The sequence below is a fragment of the Alexandromys fortis genome, unplaced genomic scaffold, assembly GCF_014885135.2.
Source record: "Alexandromys fortis isolate MF-2015 unplaced genomic scaffold, M_Fortis_MF-2015_v1.1 scaffold_95, whole genome shotgun sequence".
In the NCBI taxonomy this organism is placed as follows: Eukaryota; Metazoa; Chordata; class Mammalia; order Rodentia; family Cricetidae; genus Alexandromys; species Alexandromys fortis.
In genome coordinates, this window is record NW_026067990.1 from 6996724 (window position 1) to 7019237 (window position 22514).

Consider the following 22514-nt stretch of genomic DNA (forward strand, 5'->3'; position numbering starts at 1 on the left):
TAAATTAATTAACACAGATGGAAATCAAACAGTTAGGAATGGGTCAGGGCAAGAGTCAGATCACCAAAAATCAGTGAAGAGGCTTTGCCCCTCTAGATATGACTCTTTCCCATCTCTTTCCTCTCTTGCCTCTTTTAAGAAAAAAAATCCTGTTAGAATACAGTCTTGTCTCTACATAGTACATGTCTCCAAGTGATTAAGGAGCTATCAACCCTCACCAGTGCCTCATCTACTTCAGGCCACTTCACGTGAGCCAATATACTCACTCAGCATCCCCAGACACTAGGGAGACATTAGATAAACAGGACAGGGGTTTGAACCTCACTAGGAACTTGGAACTGCATGATCTTACACTCTGACTTGTGCAAAATGTGAGAAAAAAAATTGCATAAACAAAACTGAGTCTATCAAAACAACGCACAAGAAGAACTTATTTTCTTTCTTTCATTTGTTCTTCCTTCCTTTATATGTTTGTTGTGGTAGTGGTGAGTTTTGATTTGGGTGGGGCTTTTTGTTGGGGGATTGTTTGTTTTTGTTTTAAACAGGGTCTTACTCTGTAAACCAGGCTGTTCTAGAACTTTCTAAGGAGTGCTAGCTGATCTCAAACTCACAGCAATTCTGTCTCGGCTCTTGGAGTTACATGACTACAAGTACAAAGCACTCATACCTAGTTAAGGAGAACTTTCAACATTTAAAGTGAGCTGAGCCTAGCACAGGAAAGACAGAGACCTCCCTGCTACCACCAGTCAGAGAAAGAGACTCTCTTTCTCTTCAGCTATAGTACATGGTGAAAGGATGGAACCAAGCGATGACAGGAAAGGCAACCTGCTGCCTTGATGACTATGCTACAGATTCGGACTTCATTCCTGAACAAAAAGTCTGCCGTGGTAGCAGGCAGACTTCAGAAAATCATCCTGGCAGCATAGTGAACTGGCAGTGGGGAGTAGCAGCCTGGGAGAAACCATGGAGACCGCTCTAATAGTAGGCAAGAGCTAGCAAAGGGCTTGTACCAAGGAGTGGACTGCAAAGGAGAGGCTCTATGTGAGCTCCAGCTATGGCTACCAAAGCTGCTCGCTTTGTTGACTCGTTAGACGGAAGCAGGAGAGGGGATGATACAGGCAGAGATGTGGCTTTCTATCCGTGCTTTTAAGCCTCGCTTGAAACCTGCTGCCCCTCCATTCTTGCCCATTTAAGTTATTTGGCATACGCCATTAACATTGGAGAGTAAGAAAAGAAGGTTGATGATTTTAAAAGGGAAATGATAACCCGAACAATAGAAGAGTGATGGGGTAAATTATGATGGCCCATCAATGGGAGAGCAGCTGAGACTGCCTTCGAAATGATCATTAAAAAGATAAATGCAAAGCATGGAAATGTTTGATAAACTATTGAATGAAAGGGTAAATTACATTATTGGTATGAAAACCATGGTAACCACTACAGAAAACTTAAAGGCATACAGAGAAGGGCCAGATTTGAGGGCTGGGGGTGGGAGAGAGGCACCACAAACGCTTGCCAGCCTAAACCTGGCTATGTTAAGGTGGTGGGATTGTGGGGGAGTTTTCTATTTTGTCCTCTTGAAATTTGTATTAGGCATGCATGTTTGACTCTAAAAGATGAGAGAAGGAAAAAGAATTGGCAGTAGGGATGAAAGAGAGGGACTTAAAAAAAAAAAAGGACACGGAAACACCCCCCAAATGCAGCAGACCTTGGTGCATGTAAACTCGGATTTGGAACTTCACGGATACATACCAGATTCTTGTGGCGTTCCCATTCTCATTTTTAATGCACCTTACTTGGGCTGTCTCCGTAGGGTCAGTTAATGGCCACTTATATGTCCCTTTGTATTTCGAAGGCGTTTCATCTGTTTCGCATTTTCCTGGCTCTACAAAGAAAAATGTATGCACCATTTTCAAGGGCAAAAGGCACTTAAAAGTATGGTGAACATACATTATGGCCCATCATTATTACCCTGCATGTGACCATTAGCAGATACAAGAGGACCGTTTCAATCAGGACATACAAACTAAGCTTCATGGAAACCAGTTTTAAGGTCAGCCTTTGTTTAAATGAGCCTTTTTTTTTTTTTCAGGGCAACCTCAAGTTTAGTCCTTTTCATTAGACCCATTGATGGGGGTGGGGTTGCTCTTTCCCATTTTCAAAAGTTCTTTGACAATTTCATACATGTATATTATGCAGTTTGGAAATTGATGTTTAAAGTGCTAGATATGCATTGGAGAAAAAAATCAAAGCAGAAAAGTGGTACTAACGTAACACATCTGGAGACCCTGTCTGCTGATTTTCTTTCAAAGTATGCACTGTTATTGTTCTGCTATGTAAACACGGGAGGCTGGGCACAGACATCTCTTCCCTATGGTAGTCATCCCCTTCCTAACGGTCTCAGGGCCATTTGGTTTCACTAAAATCAGTATGCCTACCATGACCAATACACCCAGGGCCATGATGTCTCTGCTAACAGTGCTGAAAGGTAAGACTAACTCTGCCATGGAAGGCTGCTAAGCCACACACTTACTTTCAGGCTTTGTCATGTTAAGGCAGATGTGGTCTAGGCTGTCTACGTAAAAGTCCCCAGTCCTTACAGAGTGCCTACTGCATCCATGTTCCTAACTCCAGAAACTTTCTCTTAGATGGTGACAGAGTGACCCAGCCAGATCTGTCCAACCTTCTTTATGAACAAGAAAAGAAACACCTCCTTCTCACTTCCAGTACACACTGATTAGTGCCATTTACATGGTGGGCTCTGACGGTGACCTCTGCCTTCAACCAACTCTAACCCTGTGTAGCCACAAGCCTCTGCTATTTAATTAGCGTGCTTTCAGGGACAGTCTGTTCTAATGCATCTGTGTTAACTCAAAGTTTTTACAGCCGTCTACTGGGGGAAAGGGACAAAGCTGGCAGCAATGGAAAGGAGGAGGTAGAGTGGCCCGGTAGCCTTTCCCTTTTACCACTGAAGCTTTCCTAATTAGAGAAGAAAACGCCTATGAGGGAAATCTGGGACAGTGCTCAGATCATTTCCTAAGATGAATAGGTTGGCTGAATCAGTCAATAAATTAGCAGTAATCTATAGGGCATGTATTGTGTGTAATGATGAAGCCCCCCGCCCCCCATGTTTCCAGATTTTTGTAGCAGAGAGGCAATTCTCTCATACTGCTCATAGACCGGCCAATGCTGATAGTCACAGCTGACCAAAAGTCCCTTGGAAAGTCTCTGTTATTCATTTATATGCTCTTAAATGTAAAAGAATCATCAGGACATGTGGGCATAAATTTATGTGGAAAGATGACTTCCCAGCTGGGCATAGTGACTCATACCTATAAGCCTTAGAAGGCAGAGGCTGAGATAGGAGGGTTTTGGTGAGTTAAAGACTTACTTGGTCTATATAGTGAGTTCCCAACCACCCTGGGCTACAGAGGGAGACCTTGTCTATAGATAGATAGATAGATAGATAGATAGATAGATAGATAGATAGATTGATTGATTGATTGATGGAGGAAGGTCATTGGTTAAAAAATAAAGAAACTGCTTGGCCCTCATGGGTTAAAACATAGGTGGGTGGAGTAAACAAAACAGAATGCTGGGAGGAAGAGGAAGTGAGGTAAGACGCCTCAGACAGAAACCATGCAGCTCCTCTCAGAGGCAGACACGGTGAAGCAAGCCGCCAGGTCAGACATGCTGAATCTTTCCCGGTAAGACCGGTTCTACACAGTTTATTAGAGATGGGTTGATGGGGATATCAGAATTAGCCAGTAAGGGCTAGAGCTAATGGGCCAAGCAGTGTTTAAATAAATACAGTTTGTGTGTTGTTATTTTGGGGCATAAGCTAGCCAGGCGCCGGGAACCGGGCTGTGGGAAGAGGCCTGCAGCTCCTACTACAGATAGATAGATAGATAGATAGATAGATAGATAGATAGATAGATAGATACATACATACATACATACATACATACATAGGCCTTTTCTTTCCTTTGAACTTAGCACCCTTACAGTATATTTATTATGAGTTTTATAATAAGAAAAGTGCATTCATACTGAAATACCCTGCCAAAAGAATTACCTAGCTTTTCCACTACAACACGGTCAGACTTTACCAGCAGAGTCAATTGATCTTGTATGAAGTTTGCATGTGTGAGGTTCCCGTATATCTTCATTTGGATTCTGCTGATCAGTTCTGCTGGTTCCAAAGAGGAATTGGCTTTTATAATGACCCAACAGGCACAACTACAAACAAGGCAAAAATGAAACACGACAGTCAGGTCACCAGAGTGCAAGTTGACTAATGCTGCTGAGATTCTATAGAGCTGCCCTCATTGGTAGTCAAGAAATATTAAATATTGTATAGCCACTAAATGATAGGCCTTGAGAAATGATGCAAGACAGTACAAGGAAGTATTCTAATAAATTTTCTTGCATCCATCCAAAAAGAACAACTCAAAGCCTATTTTCAAAAGAACGGTGTACAACATTTATATTAGGTTGAAATTGCCTAGCCAGGAGATTTCTCTAGGAGTTTGTAATAATTAAGAGGGAAGGCAGAGTACTCAGGAGTTATTATTTCAGAGAAAACCTTTTATCATTCTGGCCCTTCAATTTATCCATCATTACTGCAATAAGGCAAATAGGCACATGTCCAATTAGTCGATATAGAAGTGTTCTGCTGAAGGCTTAACCCTATAAAAGACTAATAAGGTTGGTAATGATAGCTAACTTTTGAGGAGTTCTTGCTTCACATGTTTTGATTCATTTAATTTTCACAAAAACCTTCCAAGATAGTGATGTCATGATTCCCATTCTACAGATGAAAGAACTGAGGTTTAGGGAGATATCATTTCCTGCAAAATTTACCAAGCCTTTTTATTCACAAAAAGATAATAAAGAATAGAGCAGGCCTTGACCTCAATCTCTACAATAAGGTCTTTAAATATTTTAGGTTAATCTAGTATTCTACTGGGGAGAATATTTCAGACTCAAAACTTGCCTATATTTTTTTATTTCTATTTTTGTATATAGCTTTTGATGAACATATTCACTGAGCTTCCTAACAATTGTTGGAAATTAGATGCCCTGGCCTTTATGTCAAGTTTCGCCATATGGCAAATCAAAAGAATTCCTATCCTTTCCCTGACCTAGAAGTAGTGGATTAGACTCTGCTCACCCTATCACTTCCGATTAGAGCCCATCTCTTCTCTAAGTTCTCTATAAAGAGGACTCCACTGTTTGAACCTCTCCTCCTCACTTGTAGTTGACTCTCAATCCAGCACCTTGGACATATCAACAATCTATTCATGACCCTTCTTTCACTCTATGCCCTTCATGGTGTGTATCAAAAGACAAGCAATAGCCATTGTCCCAAGAGGATCTGGCCCATGAGTGTGTACTATCTGAAGTGTTTCCCATGGGGTTCTCATTGTTTTCTCAGTATGTCATTGACTTTATTGACCATGATAAACATTTTATTTCCCCAACCCCAACTTACAGCTACTTTGAACCCCATTTCCTCTTCCATACAAAGAGGCAGCTAAGGCTATGCTATGACCCATGAAAATAACTTAGCCCCATGAATGTGGAAACCTAACTGGAGCATCTGTGAAATAGCTACCAGGTACTTTACTCTCCCTTTGACAATGCTGACCAAAAAAAAATGCTGCACATTGCACACACAGAGTTAGAAGGAAGGCGAATCAGAACTGAATGTACCGGCTATGAATAAACATATCACTTGCCTGTATGGTACATGAAAAATTGTGGCCATTCCTTGCCCATTTTTCTGTTCCAACTGATAGGAAAAAAAGATAATATAGTCACTAAAGTCTTAGAACAAACATCAAATTTAAACAGAGGGCTTATCATTAACAAGAAAATGAGAATTATTCTTTACATTCACATAACCAATGCCTTCTTCAAATATCCCTTAAGCAGAACACTAATGTGTTTAGCCTTCAAATTAAGCCTGAAGAGCAGACCATACAAGGACTGTCACCCCACTTTCTCGATGAAACAGCTGACTCTCAGGAATGGTAATCATCTACTCAGCATCCCAGTCTGGATACTGACATGGTGCTGATGACAAACATAAAACGTTTTATCATTCTAAGCCCAGCTAGCACTTAACAGATACTACTGAGTTCTGTCCATCTAATAGATAAGGAAATGGAGGCACAGAGAGGTTGGTTCACTTGCCCCAGGTCCCACAGTCAGAATGTGAAGGAACTAGGAGCTTTGGCAGATTACCACCTGAGAGCATTTACACACAGTATTTACAGAAATTTTAGTTATATTGTGTTAGCTGTGTGTTGCACTTTTAAAATTTTGACAGCTGTTTGTAGCAAGTATTTTAAAGGATGGCAGATGACTTAGAATGAACTATTGGATTTACTGTATTCTATATAGTCAAAATATTTATGTCATATTTAAATGCCTTAAAAGCTGTGTGGTTTCTAACCACTTTGGAGTGTGCCACTGCACAGTTCTGAGGAACTGAAATAAGTTCTGGAATTTGGGTCAAAAAAGATGAGAGCTCGTTTGCTGCGCTCTAACGACAAATACAGAAAGGAGGGATTTAGATTTCTTAGTCGAATTGTGGACTTACAAACAATTGCATCTTGGGAGAATAATACTTTTCTGTGAGATGTCCACAATCAAGAAAATATGTTACCATTTATGATCCCTAAGTCTTTTCACACACTCTGCCCACAAAATCTTTTAATTGCTGCTGCGTGGTCAGTTCAGAGTTACTTACTTATGGCTAATCATTTTCAGAATGGGTCACAAGTCAGTTCATTTAGAAAAATTACTTACAATATGTCTGTACATGGCCACCTCTTCTTCAGAAGTCTTTCTGTTAAAGCATCACAAAATCATAGGAAAATGAAATGTAACACCAAATACATGGATTGCAAGATAAGGTTAACAACAGGTCTGAGGCAGCAGAATTCCAATCGTGCTGGGGCTCCAAGGGGACCCTTGAAATGAGCTTGATCATTATTTGCACACTAAAGTGGTGGTAAGACTTTTACTCAGCAACAGTGCATTAAAAATGCATATGCAATGGTGGGAATTACTCAAATATCTATGCAATCATTAAAATGAATAAGCTAAGCTGAGAGTGGTAGTACAGGCATTTAATTACACTACCCCTGATAAGAGTAAGTAAATCTCTATGAGTCTGAGGCCAGCCTGAGTCTATATAGCAAGTTCCAGAACAGCCAGAGCTATACAACAAGACCCTGGCTCAAAAAAAAAAAAAAAAGAAAGAAAGAAAAGAAAAGAGAACAACCTAGCTTTTGTATTATGACATAGAAGATGTGCATGATTTATTATGAAACAAGAAAAGAAAGTTCGTAAACAGTACAAGGAGTTGGAACTCTTTTACTAAATACATTAAAAAGAGCTATAGGAATAAATGATATTAGATGTCCACAAATATTCTTCAAGGGGTGGGAAAATGTGGGTTTTATAGATTTTCAATATCCAAGTCATAGATTTCTATACATTATTTCTACATAGATTTTACAATGGTAACATCACTTTTACATTGAATAAAATCACCATGTGACTTTTAAAACAATATTGAAGACTCCAAATACCTCCTATTTGCTTTCAATTTTTTTTTTGGGGGGGGGGAGAGTGTTGAATTTGTGTGTCTAGTCAAAATTTTTATGTTGAAGTCTAATGAGGTGGTATTAAATGATGAGTTCTTTGGGAGGTAATAGTTAATGAGGGTGGAGCCCCCATGAACAGCATTTGTGAACTAGCAAACATTTTAAGTAAAGACAGAAGTGCTTCCTGTCTGTGTTCCCTAGCATGTGAAGACTCAAGAAGGTCCTTCCTCAGGACCCAACCACACTAAAAAGTGTGAGGAAAACAGCTTTTGTGGCTAAAACTTACCAGTCTGTGGTAAGTATTACTATTGAAGTCTACACTAAGGCAATCGCCTATGATAACCTGCACTTATAAATAAACCTTCATAAATCTATTTTATTTGAACACATAAGAGAAGCCAAAGAGCCAACATATTGAAAGTAGGCAGTCACACGGAGGGACAGCTACATGTGGCAATGTTCTGAGGTGGCACCTAGTGAGAGGTGTCTCAGTCTAGGATCAGAAGCTTCATGGATGGGTAGAAGCCTTTCTCATGTGTGCTGTGGGATAATGTTCTTATATACTGTAAAGATTTGTCACTATAATTTGTTTAATAAAATGCTGATTGGCCAGTAGCCTGGAAGGAAGTATAGGTGGGGTGACCAAAATAGGAGAATTCTGGGAAGAGGAAAGGCAGTCAGTTGTCAGCCAGTCACAGAGGAAGCAAGATGAGAATGCCTTTCTGAGAAAAGGTACCAAGCCACATGGCTGGACATAGATAAGAATTATAAGTTAATTAAAGTTATAAGGGCTAGTTAATAATAAGCCTGAGCTAATAGGCCAAACAGTTTAATATTAATTAAGCCTCTATGTATTTATTTGGGACTGAATGGCTACAGAACCAGGCAGGACAGAAACTTCCATCAACACATGTGAGTGTATTTTCACTCACCTGAAACTAGATTTGTTATACTGAGAATAGAATGTTGCAAAATGAATCTCTGATTTCCCTGTTTTCCTCTCTGAATTGTTTTGTTTTGTTTTATTTTGTTCTTCCATTGGTTTTACAACCTACAGTGAGACAAATGTGTTCTTCACTCCTAGATAACAACAAAGGAAACTCACAGGCCCAGGTGGTCCCTCAATTTCACTTCAACTCACAAAAGATGCCATTTACATACCTGCTTATGATTTGAATAGTCAAGTTAGCAAGAGAAAATTCACTGTTTTGAAGCATATAATTCAGCTGTAAAATCAAAAATCATAAAAAAAGGAGAAGGTCAGTTTTTGTATGGCAACTCTTCCGTTTTAAGTCAAGGAAGTCACTTGGGACAATGTGAGCTGCAGTAATCATTTCAATCATTTCAGTGAACCCAACGTTCCCAAACTTGCTCCAGATTTCATTTAACATTTGTACACACTGTTGGGAGCTAAGGGGCCCCCCAACCTATCCTCAAGTTAGAAACCCTAATCAGCAATCTGATCATATTCATTTATAAAGCCATTAGGGAGCCCAAATTCAATAAAAACTGTTATCCTTATAAGAAAACAAAGAGAAAGCAGAGGTGTATCACACAAAAGAAACACCATTTGAAGGCATAGTAAATAGGCCAAACTGAGAAATCTCACCCAAATGTAACCCTCCCAGCCCTGTTGTCTTAAGCTTCTCTACCCAACCCTGACTACTTACTGCCCAGAACTGGGAGATTACAAATGGCTGTTCTAAAGCCATTCGGTTGGTGTATTTTTGTGAGACAGCCTGAACACTCTGAAACACTCACTGTTTTTGAGCACTTTAGAATTGGGTCATACACACTTGAACATGAGTGCTAATGGAGGACAGGAAAACCAGTATGATCATTCACTACTGGGCCTAAGGTGCACACTGGTGTTGTTACTTATCTGAAGACCATTTTAAGATAACCTTTAAAATGTAAAATTTTCATGATTTTTGATCCAATGATTAAAAACTTTAAAGTTAATCCTATAAAAATATTCAAAGATCTCTAAAATGATTGAAGGAGTATTTTTGGAACTGTTTAAAATAGAGAAAATATATAAGCAACCTAAATGCCTACCAACAGACATCTAGATTTGAAAGTGAAATGAAAACTTCTGTTACATACATATAGTAAAATCTTATGTGTCTGCTAAACTGTATAAGCATAGCTATACCCACTACCACAAATATGCTCAGAGACACATAGTAAACCACGATTGGTTTTATCACTGGTAAGATGTTTGCCTTGATGTGGGAGTGATTTCTTATTAATAAAGAAACTGCCTAGGCCCATTTGATAGGCCAACCCTTAGGTAGGTGGAGAAAACAGAACAGAATGCTGGGAGAAAGAAGCTGAGTCAGAGAGTCGCCATGATTCTCCCACTCCAGACAGATGCAGGTTAAGATCTTTCCTGGTAAGCCAACTCGTGGAGCTACACAGATTATTAGAAATGGGTGAGATCAATATGTAAGAGCTAGCCAATAAGAAACTGGAACTAGCCAGGCCAGGCAGTGTTTAAAAGAATACAGTTTCCGTGTAATTATTTCGGGCATAAGCTAGCCATGCGGGCGGCCAGGTGCCGGGGACACAGCCCCGTCACTCCTATCACTACATTGCCTAGTCTGTACAAGGATTTGGGTTTGCCCCCCAGAATTAAGAAGAAATCCCCAGGTAACCAGCAAGGTAAAGAGTGGCATAATTAGTATACCAATTCTTTTTCTGTAACTGTATAGAAAAATCTTCCAAAATATATCTTAATTTATTAAGAGGAGCAGTAGAGGACAGGTGTCGTCTGTTTTAGGTGTTTTCATATGAACTTCAATTGCAGAGTATGCATCAGTTAGTTTTATTATCAAAAAATGTAAGGACAAGTAAAATTTTCACTGTGCTGTAGACGAACAAAAAATAAAGTACAGAAAATAGAGCTACATAAACACTATGCCATAGACTTGGTCGTCAGTACTCTATTTCCCCTAACTAGAAAAATTTGGCAGTGACTCAGAATTTGTGTCTGTGGAGGAAAATGTACAGATCTCAACAAATGAAAATAACATCTCATAAAAGCTTTCAACACTGCTACTATGAAAGGGATTGCATACATCTTCAGAGTGTTGCCTGCAGAGTAAGTACATATGCAGTGAAAACTATCTGAACTGATTATCTGTGAAATGGATTATCAGTAGAAAAGGGAGGCTACTTTCAATCTACCTGGCCTTGGTCATATGTATTCAATAAGTACCATAAATATTTAAAACAGCATTTTACCCAATCTTTTGTAAAGTCATGTATAGCAGTGGTAAGAAGGACTCTTGACTCTTCATCAAACACAGAGAAGGTAATTTTGATATTGTAGAAGGAAACTGTAATAAAAATAAACAGATTGATTTTAGCTACTTACGTAAAGAAATCTGATTTCTCAAAATTTGAGAAGTGCTCTCCATTGTATAGCAAACAAAACAATTTATTTTCATTCCTAAATTTTGCGTAGTTTAACACCAAGAATTGGCATTTGAGGTTGCATAACTAAGAACAAAATATGCAAGGTACTACCATCCCATCTTTGCTTTGATGATGTGGCCATTCCCATGGGTCTCTATGAAGTTTCTATACAGACTTGCTGCAAATCCCCTAAAATTCCCTACTTTTATTGGCCAACTGATTTCTAGCTCATTCAACAGCCACTCTACATGCTGTGTCTTAAGATTATTTGTTCTAAGAAAATAATTATTTTCTCCCCACTGCTTTCCTTCCTACTTCAGAGTTTTCTTTCTTTATGTTCCTCCTGATCTTATATTTTTATATCTTTATTTGAGAATCTTAAAAGTTATTGGCCCAAGCCAAGGAAATGGCTCAGCAAATAAAAGCACTTGCCACCTAGGTTTGATGACATATTGACCTGAGTTTGATTCTCGGGACCCAGATGGTGGAAAGAGAGAACTGGCTTCCACAGGTTATCCAATTTCCTCTGCAAGCACACAGTGATACACATGTCCCCACGTGCATACATAAAATAAACAAGTAGGGGCTAGAGAAATGAATCGGCAGTTAAGAGCATTTGCTGCTTCCGCAGAGGGCCTGTGTTTAGTTCCCAGACCCACATGGTGACTCGCAACCACCTGTAACTCTGTTTCCAGGGGACTCAACACCTTTTTCTGGTCTCTTTGGGCACCAGGCATACATGCGGTGAAGATGCACACATACAAGCAAAATACTCCTACCTATAAAATAATATAAAAATAATAAAAATGAAATAAATTAAGCAAATGGTTTAAAAGATGCAGAACTGTTAATATTTGAACAAAATGAAAGTCGAATACTCCCTAAGCATTTCTAGTCAGCTAAATGTAGGGATTAGAGAGGGTTCAGACCTACACAGGAGGAATTCAAGAACCAAGACACAATGATACAATTTTGGGTTTTGTGTGCATGTGCTGTTTTGGTTTTTGTTGTTGTTTACGGTGATGATGGTGGTGGTGGTGTGTATGTGTGTGTGTGTGTGTGTGTGCACGCATATGTGTGTGTGTGTAATTTCTGTTGTGTGGAAAACATCATCAAACCTAAAGGTATATGATCATTTTTCATTTATTTATTTGTTATATACATTGGTGTTTTGCCTACATGTATGTCTGTGCACCATGTTCATGCCTGGTGCCTCAGGATGCCAGAAGAATGTATCAGATCTCCTGGAATGACAGTTGCAGAGGGTTTTGAGTCTCCACGTGGATGCTGGGAATTGAAGCAGGGTCCTCTGGAAGAGGAGACAGTACTCTTAATAACTGAGCCATCTCTCCATCCCTCCCACCCACAGTATAATGCTTTTACAGGGTAAAGATGATGTTCCTTGTCTGTATTCATATGGGCAGAGTCACACTCAGGACATCAAGAACAAGACAACTGTACAGAATGCTTCAAAATGCCATACTCTGTGAAAAGACCCACTTGTAATATATTTAAGTAGAGACAAGAAAGACAGCTGGAGCGTTCTGTGCCTAGAAAAGGCAATTGTGTGCCAAAGATGTTAAGGGGAAAAGAAACACATACATCCTTCTCTCTCATTTTCTGCCTTCAGAAAACTCGGAGAACAAATGGCCCATTCATTGTTCATGTACTCCGTTAAGGATATGTGAACAAAATACTTGTAAAGATATATGAATAAAATACCTGTAGAAACTGTAGCAATTGGCGAAGTAGATGCTTGTGTAAACAGAAAGGAAAACGTGGAGTCTACCCAAGTTGACTTAAAAGATGAAGAGATTAATGAAGACCCAGTCGATGTAGAAGGGTGTGTCTTCTCAGCAGACATCAGTGGAAATGAGGGCCCTATAGCTGTGGATGTAGTAGATAGGTCGTGACTGCTTACAGAAGGTGATATACTCTTTCTGCTAAAGGACGTGAATTCAGATGCAGTCCTGGAGTTATGAGCCACAGTAGTCCTGGGGGATGATTCAAGGGATGTAGACGTGTGTGGACTTTCACCTTTGGCTTTTGTAGATATGAGCGGAGAAGTCAGAGAGTCAGCAGCGATGATGCCTAGTGTAGCTGGAGGAGTGCTTTGGGTGGGAGTGGTGCTTCCATCTGAAAAGGATACTGTTGGAAAGTTAGGGGATGCTGCTATTGTGTCTGAAACCAAAAACATCGATTCTGCCATTTCTCCTGCAGATGAAGTTAGACGATGCGAAGGATTAGATACAGATGCCAGAGAGCCTGAAGGGAGACTAGATAAAGTCCTAGTCGGTGAGGTAGCCCCGGAAATGACAGCCAATGTGGTAGGGAGAACTGTGGAAGATATTGATATGGAAGTATTCTCAGAAAGCCCAAATGTAGGAAGGCTTTCTGATGTGAAAATCGATGGCATTGTCTCACTATCTCTAGAAACCAGACCAATCTGGGATGTTGATGAAGTCCCAAGAGTAAAGTGAGGGCTTTCTGTTTCCACTCTGTCTGGTGTCATTACACTAGTTGTGAAAACTGGAAGCGGAGCATCTTCTTCACCTCCGGCCGTGTTTCTGGAGGCTGTAGATAGTGACTGGGCAATACCCGGTGTGATTCTTGTTCCCCATGCTGGGACCTCACCCATTTGAGATGTAAGGGGAAACTTGGCCTCAGTGCTATGAGGTGAGTAAAGAAACGATGCCAAAGAAGGTGGAGTTCCAGGGGGTTGGGTCCGTGAAGGGCATAAAGCGGGAGTAACCACACATCCATTGCCACTTGTTAGTTCACTGGTTAGCAAAGTATTCTCTGACGAGGAAGTCATCTTGCCTGTATCACGGGAAAGGTATATCTGTGTGGACTTTACACCTTCTGTAGGTGTAGGGGTGCCTTTAAAGTTAGTCAAAGATGGGGAAACCTGAATATTCGAGGAAGTATAAAAACTATCTGAAGGTGTAGCTGAAAGTCCACTTGCAGGAATGGGCGTTGCAGAATAGGTATTAATGAGCTCTGTCTCTTCACCACTGCTCTCAGGAGATGGGGAACTGTTGGTAATCCCAGGCAACATGTCCAGAGTAGTAGCCGCGTTTTCTTGTGATGGTTGCTGGGTTGTTGAAAGTAACGAAGCAAACATGGTCTTTAGGGTGAAGGAAATGGCTTCAGTATTCCTAGAACTGAGTGGAGAGGAGGAAGTGGCACCTATAACTGAAGTCATTGTCCCAGCCACCATAACAGTTGGAATAGTTTTCATAGATGAAAAATCTAGCTCTGTTGGAAAGGAAACGGGTGCAGTTGTATTCTTGAATGGCACCTCTACTTCTGTTGAATTAGCGAAAGTAGGGGAAACGACTGTGCTTTGTGAAGGAGGTCCAGCATATGATACTGGTGTGGTACCCAATGTCGGTGCATGAGTGGGTTTTTTATGCTTAGGGGAAGGGGAAGACAATGAAGAAGAGAATGCCCAAAGGCTTGTGGGACTGTTAGAAGAAAGCACTGTAGTTGAGAAAACAGAGTTATTAACTGGCACTGATGACTTCTCCGACTTCAGTCCTGAAGTACCTATAGAGACACTTTTCAAATGGCCTGAGTTTGTTGTTCGGGAAGACTTAGTCATTAGTATCGTATGGGTGTCAGAAACCTTTTTAGGGGTGAAGGTAGTAATGCTGAGTGGCAATGAAGACATCTGGTGAATAGGAGTGGACATTCCCGTAGAGGTCTCCCCAGGAAAGTTTATAGGTTTATTTGGAGCAGAAAAGATGGTGGTGCTCCCATCAGGAGTGATCACTGTAAAACTGGTGTCGAGTGGTCCAGGTGTGAGAGGAGAGAAGGATTGAGGGAGAGTCTGTGTGCTTTCAGAAGTGGAAGAAGCAATCCATGTCGACTCAGGTTGTGTCTTTGGTGAACGGAGGTGTGAAAGAACTGTGTTGATGAGCACAGGATGGAATGTTCTAGCTGTCCTGGAAGTTGTAGTGTCTACGGATGAAGTAACCTGGTGACTTGTGTCTGAATGAGTCACAGCAGAGAGACTCTCTATCTTTTCCACAGTCCTAGGAGGATATTCCAAAAGGGCACTTGTCCTTTCTTTATCAGGAGACAAAGACTTGGTTGTTGTCTGAATTTGTGAAGGGAGTGTTGTTTCCTCAAGACTAGTCGACCCTTCTGAAACATGAAGACCTACTATGGTACTTGAGGTCAATGTTTCTGTGGTCTGTGTGCTCCCAGAAGAAGATGTGGTGAAATTCAGAGAAGTTGGATTCCCAGGTGGAATCTCGGAAGGCAAATGTGTTTGGTGGCTGGAGATTTCTGTGGTCTCAGAAAATTCTGTGTCTGACATTTCCCAAGGGAAGGTGCCCTGGGAGTCCAAAATAAAGGAAGTCTTGGATGGGGAAATTTCTGCCACCCTTGTAGTTCTGGGAATTTGCCCCATGGAGGTTTTGGTCTGTTCTTTCTCAGAAGATAACATAGAGGTTGTAGCCGCCAACTGGGTGGAGATGGGTGTGTTTACAATATATGCAGTAGATTTGGTTTCTGCTGAGGTAGTAAGCTTATCGACAAAGGTGCCGAGGGACATGCTCTCACCACCAGTAGATGTCTCTGCAGGTCTAGAAGCCATACCAACATCTCCACTGCTACTTAAAGTATAGGAAGAGCTAAAAACATGTGTGGAATCCTCAACTTGAGATCCAGATGGTGTTGCTACTGATGTAGATGTGGTAGAGTTAGCGTAAGTAGAGGAAACAAGAGTAATGTTCTTAGGGGGAGGTCTTGAGCAGATAAGAGTGTGTACGGATGGACTTATTGAGTCAGCTGAGATAGGGGGGAGGGTGGTTATAGCCTTAGTTATCACAGGAGTGGGAGGTCTCAGTGAGGAAGCTGCCATGGGTGCTGTTGTAAAAGGGACAGTTGTGACTACTGACATCGTAAGAAATGAGTCACTGTGGGTAGGCAAGATATCACTGGCTGTAGAAGCTATTGGGCTCACTGGTGGCACCGCTGCTGTGGTCATTGTCCCTGTTGGCGGAGGAGAGCCAACTGAGAGTGTAGATGTTGTGGCATCCCTGGCCAAAGTAGCAGGTTGAGGCAGGGTAACCTTGGTCTCAGAGAAAAACACCATAGTGCTGGCAGGAGAGGTAACAGCAGAGACGTTAACTGGCAGTGAGAACTTGTGGGTAGTAGGCTGAGGGATTTCTGAGGGATGCGTAGCTGCAGCCTGTGGAGGCAAGCTAGAAGCAGAGAAAGAAACAGCTGTCTTCTGCAAAGAAGTAGTGGAGAAAGTGGCTCCCATTATCCTTGTTGAAGAACCCAGAAGTTCAGGGAGTGTCTGGGTGCTCGGAGAAATGGGCGATGAAGCTGAATTCCTCTCAGATGTCTCTGCAGTCCTGTGTACTGTACAGGTATGGGTTGAGTTAAAGGGTTCTGGTGAACTCTTAAGTGTGCTTTGCATGAGTTTTGTTGAAAGCCAGCTCACTCCCATCCCAGTAGTTGCAGTTTGGTTATCCAATGCAGTAGTTAATTTGTCTATATCTGGAAAGGGGGAAGCAGTGACGGAAGCTGTCACTATTCGGGCTGATTCATCTGTTGCTTCCAGCATTGCTGCAAATGGAGAAACCTCAGCTACTGCTGCTATAGTTGATTTTACTTTAGGATGATGGGAAGTGGTTTCTTTTGCCACAGTGGTATGGAATCTCTGTATTGTCGCAGACATCGGTGGAGGGACCATAGTATCACCCAATGTGCTCATACCATTTGTATATACCTGTGCCATCTTAGAAGTGCTCTTCTCAGTAGAAAAATTTGACTTAATGGAAGTGAGGGTAGATATAGCCACTGATGGAACAACTGTCTCCCTTGGTATTGAGGGAAGTTCATTTGCAGCTACTGTGGGCTTAGAATTGCTTTTCCATAAGAAGGTGGTGAGTTTCGACTCAGGCTGACTAGTTATAGATGTGATTCCAGCAACACTGGAGAAATTACTAAGCCACTGGGATGTTGGTTTGGATAGAACTGTTGTATACCTGGCAGTAGTAGCATCAGAGTTAGTGGTACCCTTGCTGTCTGTCGATGTTTCAAGTAGAGTGATATTAGTAGTCATGGATGAATTGTCTATATTAGCAATATTATCTTGGAATGATGATGTAAGATTTTCATTAGGCATGAATGTAGGTGTACTGGTTGTATTCCTAGAGGTCAACAGTGTCTGATCTGGCTCTGGAGTCCAGGTGGTGAAGAATTGATAGTCAGTTTTCTCAGTTACAGATGTGAGACCTGATTCAGATGAATTATATGTAGATGACTCAGTAGAAATCAAAGTGAGCATGGGCTCATCAGTGGTGGGCATATTCTGGGTGTGGACTAGCCCTTCTATGGTAGAGAATACTGAAGTAGCCAATGGGGGGACAAGTTTGGTTCTGGGAGTAAAGGCTAGATGTGTACTCTCAGTATCAACTGTTGGTACACCCTGAGTTCCAATGACTGGAGAAGATGTAGTGGAAGAAAAGGCCATAGGAGAGGTCTCTTTAGGCATAGGGGTAGATATAGCATCCTCCATTTTGGATGAAGAGACATCTTGGAAATTTCTAGATACTGACTCTGTTTTCGCTGTTCTTAGGGAAGGTGTGGTCTTCATAGGCAACACTGAATGGACTGCGAATGCCATTTCCGCATTAGTTGTTGACAAGGTAGATGTCACATGATTTCCAGAAAAAACAGGATTCATGGGAGCAGCTGTGGAGGTGAGCAGAGACTCTGGAGGGAAGGTTGATGCAATTCCAATGTCAGTAGCAATAGCTGAAGTCTCTTCTAGTGTGGACCAAGGTGCAGGTCTGGAAGCTGGAGATACAAGAAATTCTTGCCCAGATTTAGAGGTAGAGAGTGTAGCAACATCTGTGTGTTTGTGTTTGCACCAAGACGTTGTAGACATGGATGTTGACTCAGTCACCAAGAATAAAGTTGTCTTCCCAACAGCTGACTGGAATTTAGATGTTAAAGTTTCAGGTACAACGGAATTCCTGGTAATTCCAGATGTGTCAAAGAAATCAGCAACTGTAGTTGGATGAAAGGTTTCAGTAGCCATGACCTCCACTATTTTTGTTGTCTTTGTTTTTCCTAAATGTGGGTATTGAGTTACTTTCATGGAGTCAGTAGCAGTAGGAATGGGTGTACTCTGGGTAGGCAGAGGGATGGCTGTTGAAGTAAACATGCCGTCTGAAAATGTAGCAGTCTGAGCCATAGATGTCTTTAAATCTTTTGATACACTCACTGTGGCTAGAGGTGAGGGTATTGTATTAGAATGTGATATAGCTGCATGATTGACTGTAGAGATAGGCATGCTTTCTGGTGACACTATGGATAGATGTACAGTTTTCTGTGCATTTAGCCCAGTAATTTGAGAAGGAGTTGTTAAGTCTATTTGCTGGGAAACAGTTGTACTTCTTTCTTGAATTGTCATATTTTCAGAAACAACTGAAAAATCAGAAAGCATGTGTTACTTTAGCTTCAGCCTTAGAAATTAGAGACAATTCTTTAAGAAAGAGCTCTATAATTTCTTTTCATTTTTAAAGAGAGGTAAGTACCAGAAATAATCGTGTTATTTGATTACTTAATTTTTCTTAAGATGATTTTCTATTTTGTAAATCTCTATCTTTTCATAATACCCTGGATAAATAACTAGTGGAAAGACATTCATTATATAGTATCTGCATAAAAGATATGGGCACTTGTACAAAACTGTACACTGATTGAGGTGATTCACCTTTGCAAAGAGACCTATCGAAACTCATGGAAGAAGAAATCAATAGCCTGATTAGTTCACATCCATTACTGAAACTCAATTGTGGAGTTAAAAATCTTCCCCAAAACTTCAGCTTTGGATTCAGTCAGATGTAGTTTTAAATTCAGGCTTTATAACTTGCTTTATGGCCTTAGTCTACTTCTCTGTGCTTTGGCACCTTCCTCTGTGATATGAGAATTATAATCCTACCTTATAAAACTTACCTGACACTTGTGAGTTAATGTGTGTAAACCACCAAGCTTACTGTCTGGTGCATAGAAGTAATAAAAGAAAAGTTTCTTTGATTTTTGAGTTGATTAAACCTCTTCTTCCTTTTTCCCCACAAAGCAGGGTCTTGCTATGGAGACTAGATTCTTCTCAATTCCTCACCCTTCTGGTTCAAGGAATTACTGGCTCACAGTTTGTAGTAGTGAGAGCGGCGGGACGCTTCCCGCCACCCAGCTCCTGCATGGCTAGCTTTACCCAAAATAATTACACAGAAACTGTATTCTTTTAAACACTGTTTGTCCCATTAGCTCTAGCCTCTTACTGGCTAACTCTCACATCTTGATTAACCCATTTCTAATAATCTGTGTAGCACCACGAAGTGGTGGCTTACCGGAAAGGATCTTAACCTGCATCCATCTTGGAGAGGAGAGCTATAGTGTCTGCTTGACTTAGCTTTCTTTCTCCCAGAATTCTGTTATGTCTACTCCGCCTACCTAATTTTCTGTCCTATCAAAGGCCAAGGCTTTTTATTAACCAATAAACAGATAACCCCCTCCATCAACAGTTCTATGACCAGCTGCCTTGGTCAAATTTCTATCAGTCATTAGAACACTGAAGATTGGATCAAAAAGTTTTGAATCTTGACCATCTATGTTTGTGCATATGAATATACATTTGTAGATTATGCATGACTGTATATGTTGTAAAAAAATCTGCATTATAGATATTATAAACACATGTAATAGGAATTTCAAAGGCTGTGATAAAATAAAGCAAAGTATAATACCTTCTAGCACCCTATCATAGTGTCTATTCGCCCCATATGACTGTGCAATCCTACTGTGAAGACCACAGGAGCACAGTTTATGCGCCCTTTCATGTCAGTTAAACTTCACAAGTATGGTGAATGCCATTAGAAGCCCCAGGAGGAGGAGAAAGCTTTAGGCCATGTTTCCTTCCCTTAGAGAACTCAGACTCTTATTGGAAATTTCATATTATTGAGATATTTTGCTCAGTTGAGTTTTTGCTTGTTTTTTTTTTCTTTTTGTTTTTTGTTTGCTTGGGGTGAGATGAGGTCTCACTATTTAGTTCAGCCCTAAAACTCACTATGTAGTGTAGGCTAGCCTAACTCAGGATCCTCCCATCGTAGCTTTACAAGCACTGGGAAGCTCAGGCACATGCTACCACGCTTGACTTAAAATGTTTTCTTTTTTAAAAGAAAAGATAAAGTAGTATTTTAAACAAAACAGTAAAATGATATGATTTATAATAAAGCCAAAAATGGAATATAATCAGGCTCCATATATCTTCAAAGCATAATAGAAAATTAGTGCAGCAAAACTGGCTTGAAGATGAAGAGATTCTAACTTAGAACAGTGACTCTCAACCCCTTTGAGGGGTCAAATAATCTCTCCACAGGAGTTGTATATCAGTTATCCTGCATACCACCTATTTATGTTAGGATTCATAACAGTAGCAAAATTACAGTTATGAAGTAGCAATGAAAATAACTATGGGTGGGGGTCATCACAACATGAAGTATGCCATTAAAGGGTCCCAGCATTAGGGAGACTAATAACCATTGTCTAAGAAGATGGCCACATTTGAGCAATGATGGGACTTAAGGGGAGAAGACAAAGACATATGGCAGCAAGAGTGGATGGAGGAAAAAGTCAACTCAGCTAGGAGTGAGAGGCAGTATGTATTGATGAAGCATTCAGATGAGACTGGGATCTGAAGGGAAGGTGAAACGCTTTGCGTATGGAACACTTATTATTCCCAAGCCAAGTGCTGTGCCATATGCTATCCTGTTTAACCCACCAAACCACTTTTTGTGGAAAATATTGTAATTATCACCATTTCAAAGTTGAATAAATGGAGCTCCAGAAAGTTCACACAACTAGCTCAAGTTCAACTTGAAAGTTCAAGGTTCCTCGTCTGCTCATGTCCTCTATACCTTCCCTTGAGCAGTCAAGCACGGACAGAGCCAGTGACAAGAGGATGCCTTTCTCCTCCTAAAAGCTCATGATTGCCAACCTCAAATGAGCCTTCCACGCTGCCTCCCACTACTTCTCTCTGTTCAGTTTATGCTCCTATTCTACAATAACCCTTTCAAACATGTCCCATTGTCAGGCACCGCCTCCACATGTTTATCAGATAATCACGCCTCCTTCTTCAAAGGAAAAAGTAATTGAGATCGTCAGACAGAAGTTCAACTGTAATTTAGATCCTGTCATCCGCTGTTTCACAGACTTTGCCTCGCTTTTCCCTAATGAGCCTTTCCCTCCTGGTTTAAAACTTATTCTCCTCTCTTACAATAAAGATGAAAATACCACATCCCTCTTGCCCATAGTCCCCCCTCCCATCACATCTAAAATTCTTTGAAGTCACTCATGCCAGATTGCCTGGACCAAACTTTGTCCCAACCCCTCTTCTCGTTTAACTCCATGGTACTTTCCCACCTAGGCTAGCAACTTACATTAAGAGACAAATGAATCTCTCTCTAGGTCAGATCTCTATTCTGAGCTCCACACTTTTAAGAACCAATCAGTCACTTTGCATTATCTTTTAGCTAGTTCATTAATACCTCAGACTGAACACACCCTAACTTGAACACATTAGCTTCTCTCCATGTTGGGTCTTCTAGTATTCCTTTACTGAGTAGTCCATTCAGTTATGCCAACCCATCCTTCTCCAGGTGCCTCTTCCATAGTCTCCCTCCCTTGCTGTAACAAACCCATCACCTTGTCCTAGAGATCAACCCACTAAATATCCCTTGACCCCATTAATTTCTTTCACTCTCCATTGCTTACCTCCCAACAGGTCCTACCCTCTTTTGGTTTGTTTTTCTATTACTTTTGAGATTATACTATAATTGTTTCTCCCTTCCCTTTATTCCTTCCCAAACGTCCCATATAACCCCCCTTTCTCTATTTCAAATTCATGGCCTCTTTTTCACTAATTGTTTATATATACATATATATGTCTGTGTCTATGTATGTACTATGTATGTATGTATGTATGTATATGTATTCCCAAATATAGTCTGCTCCATCTGTATAACATTACTTGTACATATGTTTTCTTTTTATTTTAAATTTTTTATTCATTTTACATATCAACCACAGTTCCCTCTCCCTCCCCTCCTTTTGCTCCTCCCACCTGATCTCCAACCCATTTCCTATCTGGTCCTCCAAAAGAGTAAGGCCTCCCCCATGGTGAGTCAACAAAGCCTGGCACATTTAGTTGAGGCAGGACCAAGCCCCTCTCCCTGCATCAAGGCTGAGCAAAGTATCCCACCATATGGAATGGGGTCCAAAAAGCCAGCTCACACACCAGGGATGGATCCTTGTCCCACTGCCAGAGGCCCCCTCAAACATTCCAGTATGCAGTATGTATGTTTCCAGGGATGACCACTTGTTGGGTAACCAATTGGTGTGCTCTTCCCTAGTGAGTTTCTCCCACTCTCGGCGCTCCCCAGCTACCTG

General features: G+C 40.9%; 1 protein-coding gene across 1 annotated transcript in view; it reads right to left on the bottom strand.

Moving 5' to 3' along the window:
* Window positions 1-22514, bottom strand: part of Adgrg4 (adhesion G protein-coupled receptor G4) — a 98890-nt gene that overhangs the window by 59066 nt on the left and 17310 nt on the right. Inside the window, exons 2-8 of the mRNA XM_050159669.1 lie at window positions 12762-18491; window positions 10866-10960; window positions 8781-8845; window positions 6817-6856; window positions 5742-5794; window positions 4076-4239; window positions 1753-1885 (exon numbers count right to left, since the gene is read on the bottom strand). Coding sequence (XP_050015626.1) covers window positions 1753-1885; window positions 4076-4239; window positions 5742-5794; window positions 6817-6856; window positions 8781-8845; window positions 10866-10960; window positions 12762-18491 — 6280 coding nt within the window. The remainder of the gene's footprint in view (window positions 1-1752; window positions 1886-4075; window positions 4240-5741; window positions 5795-6816; window positions 6857-8780; window positions 8846-10865; window positions 10961-12761; window positions 18492-22514) is intronic.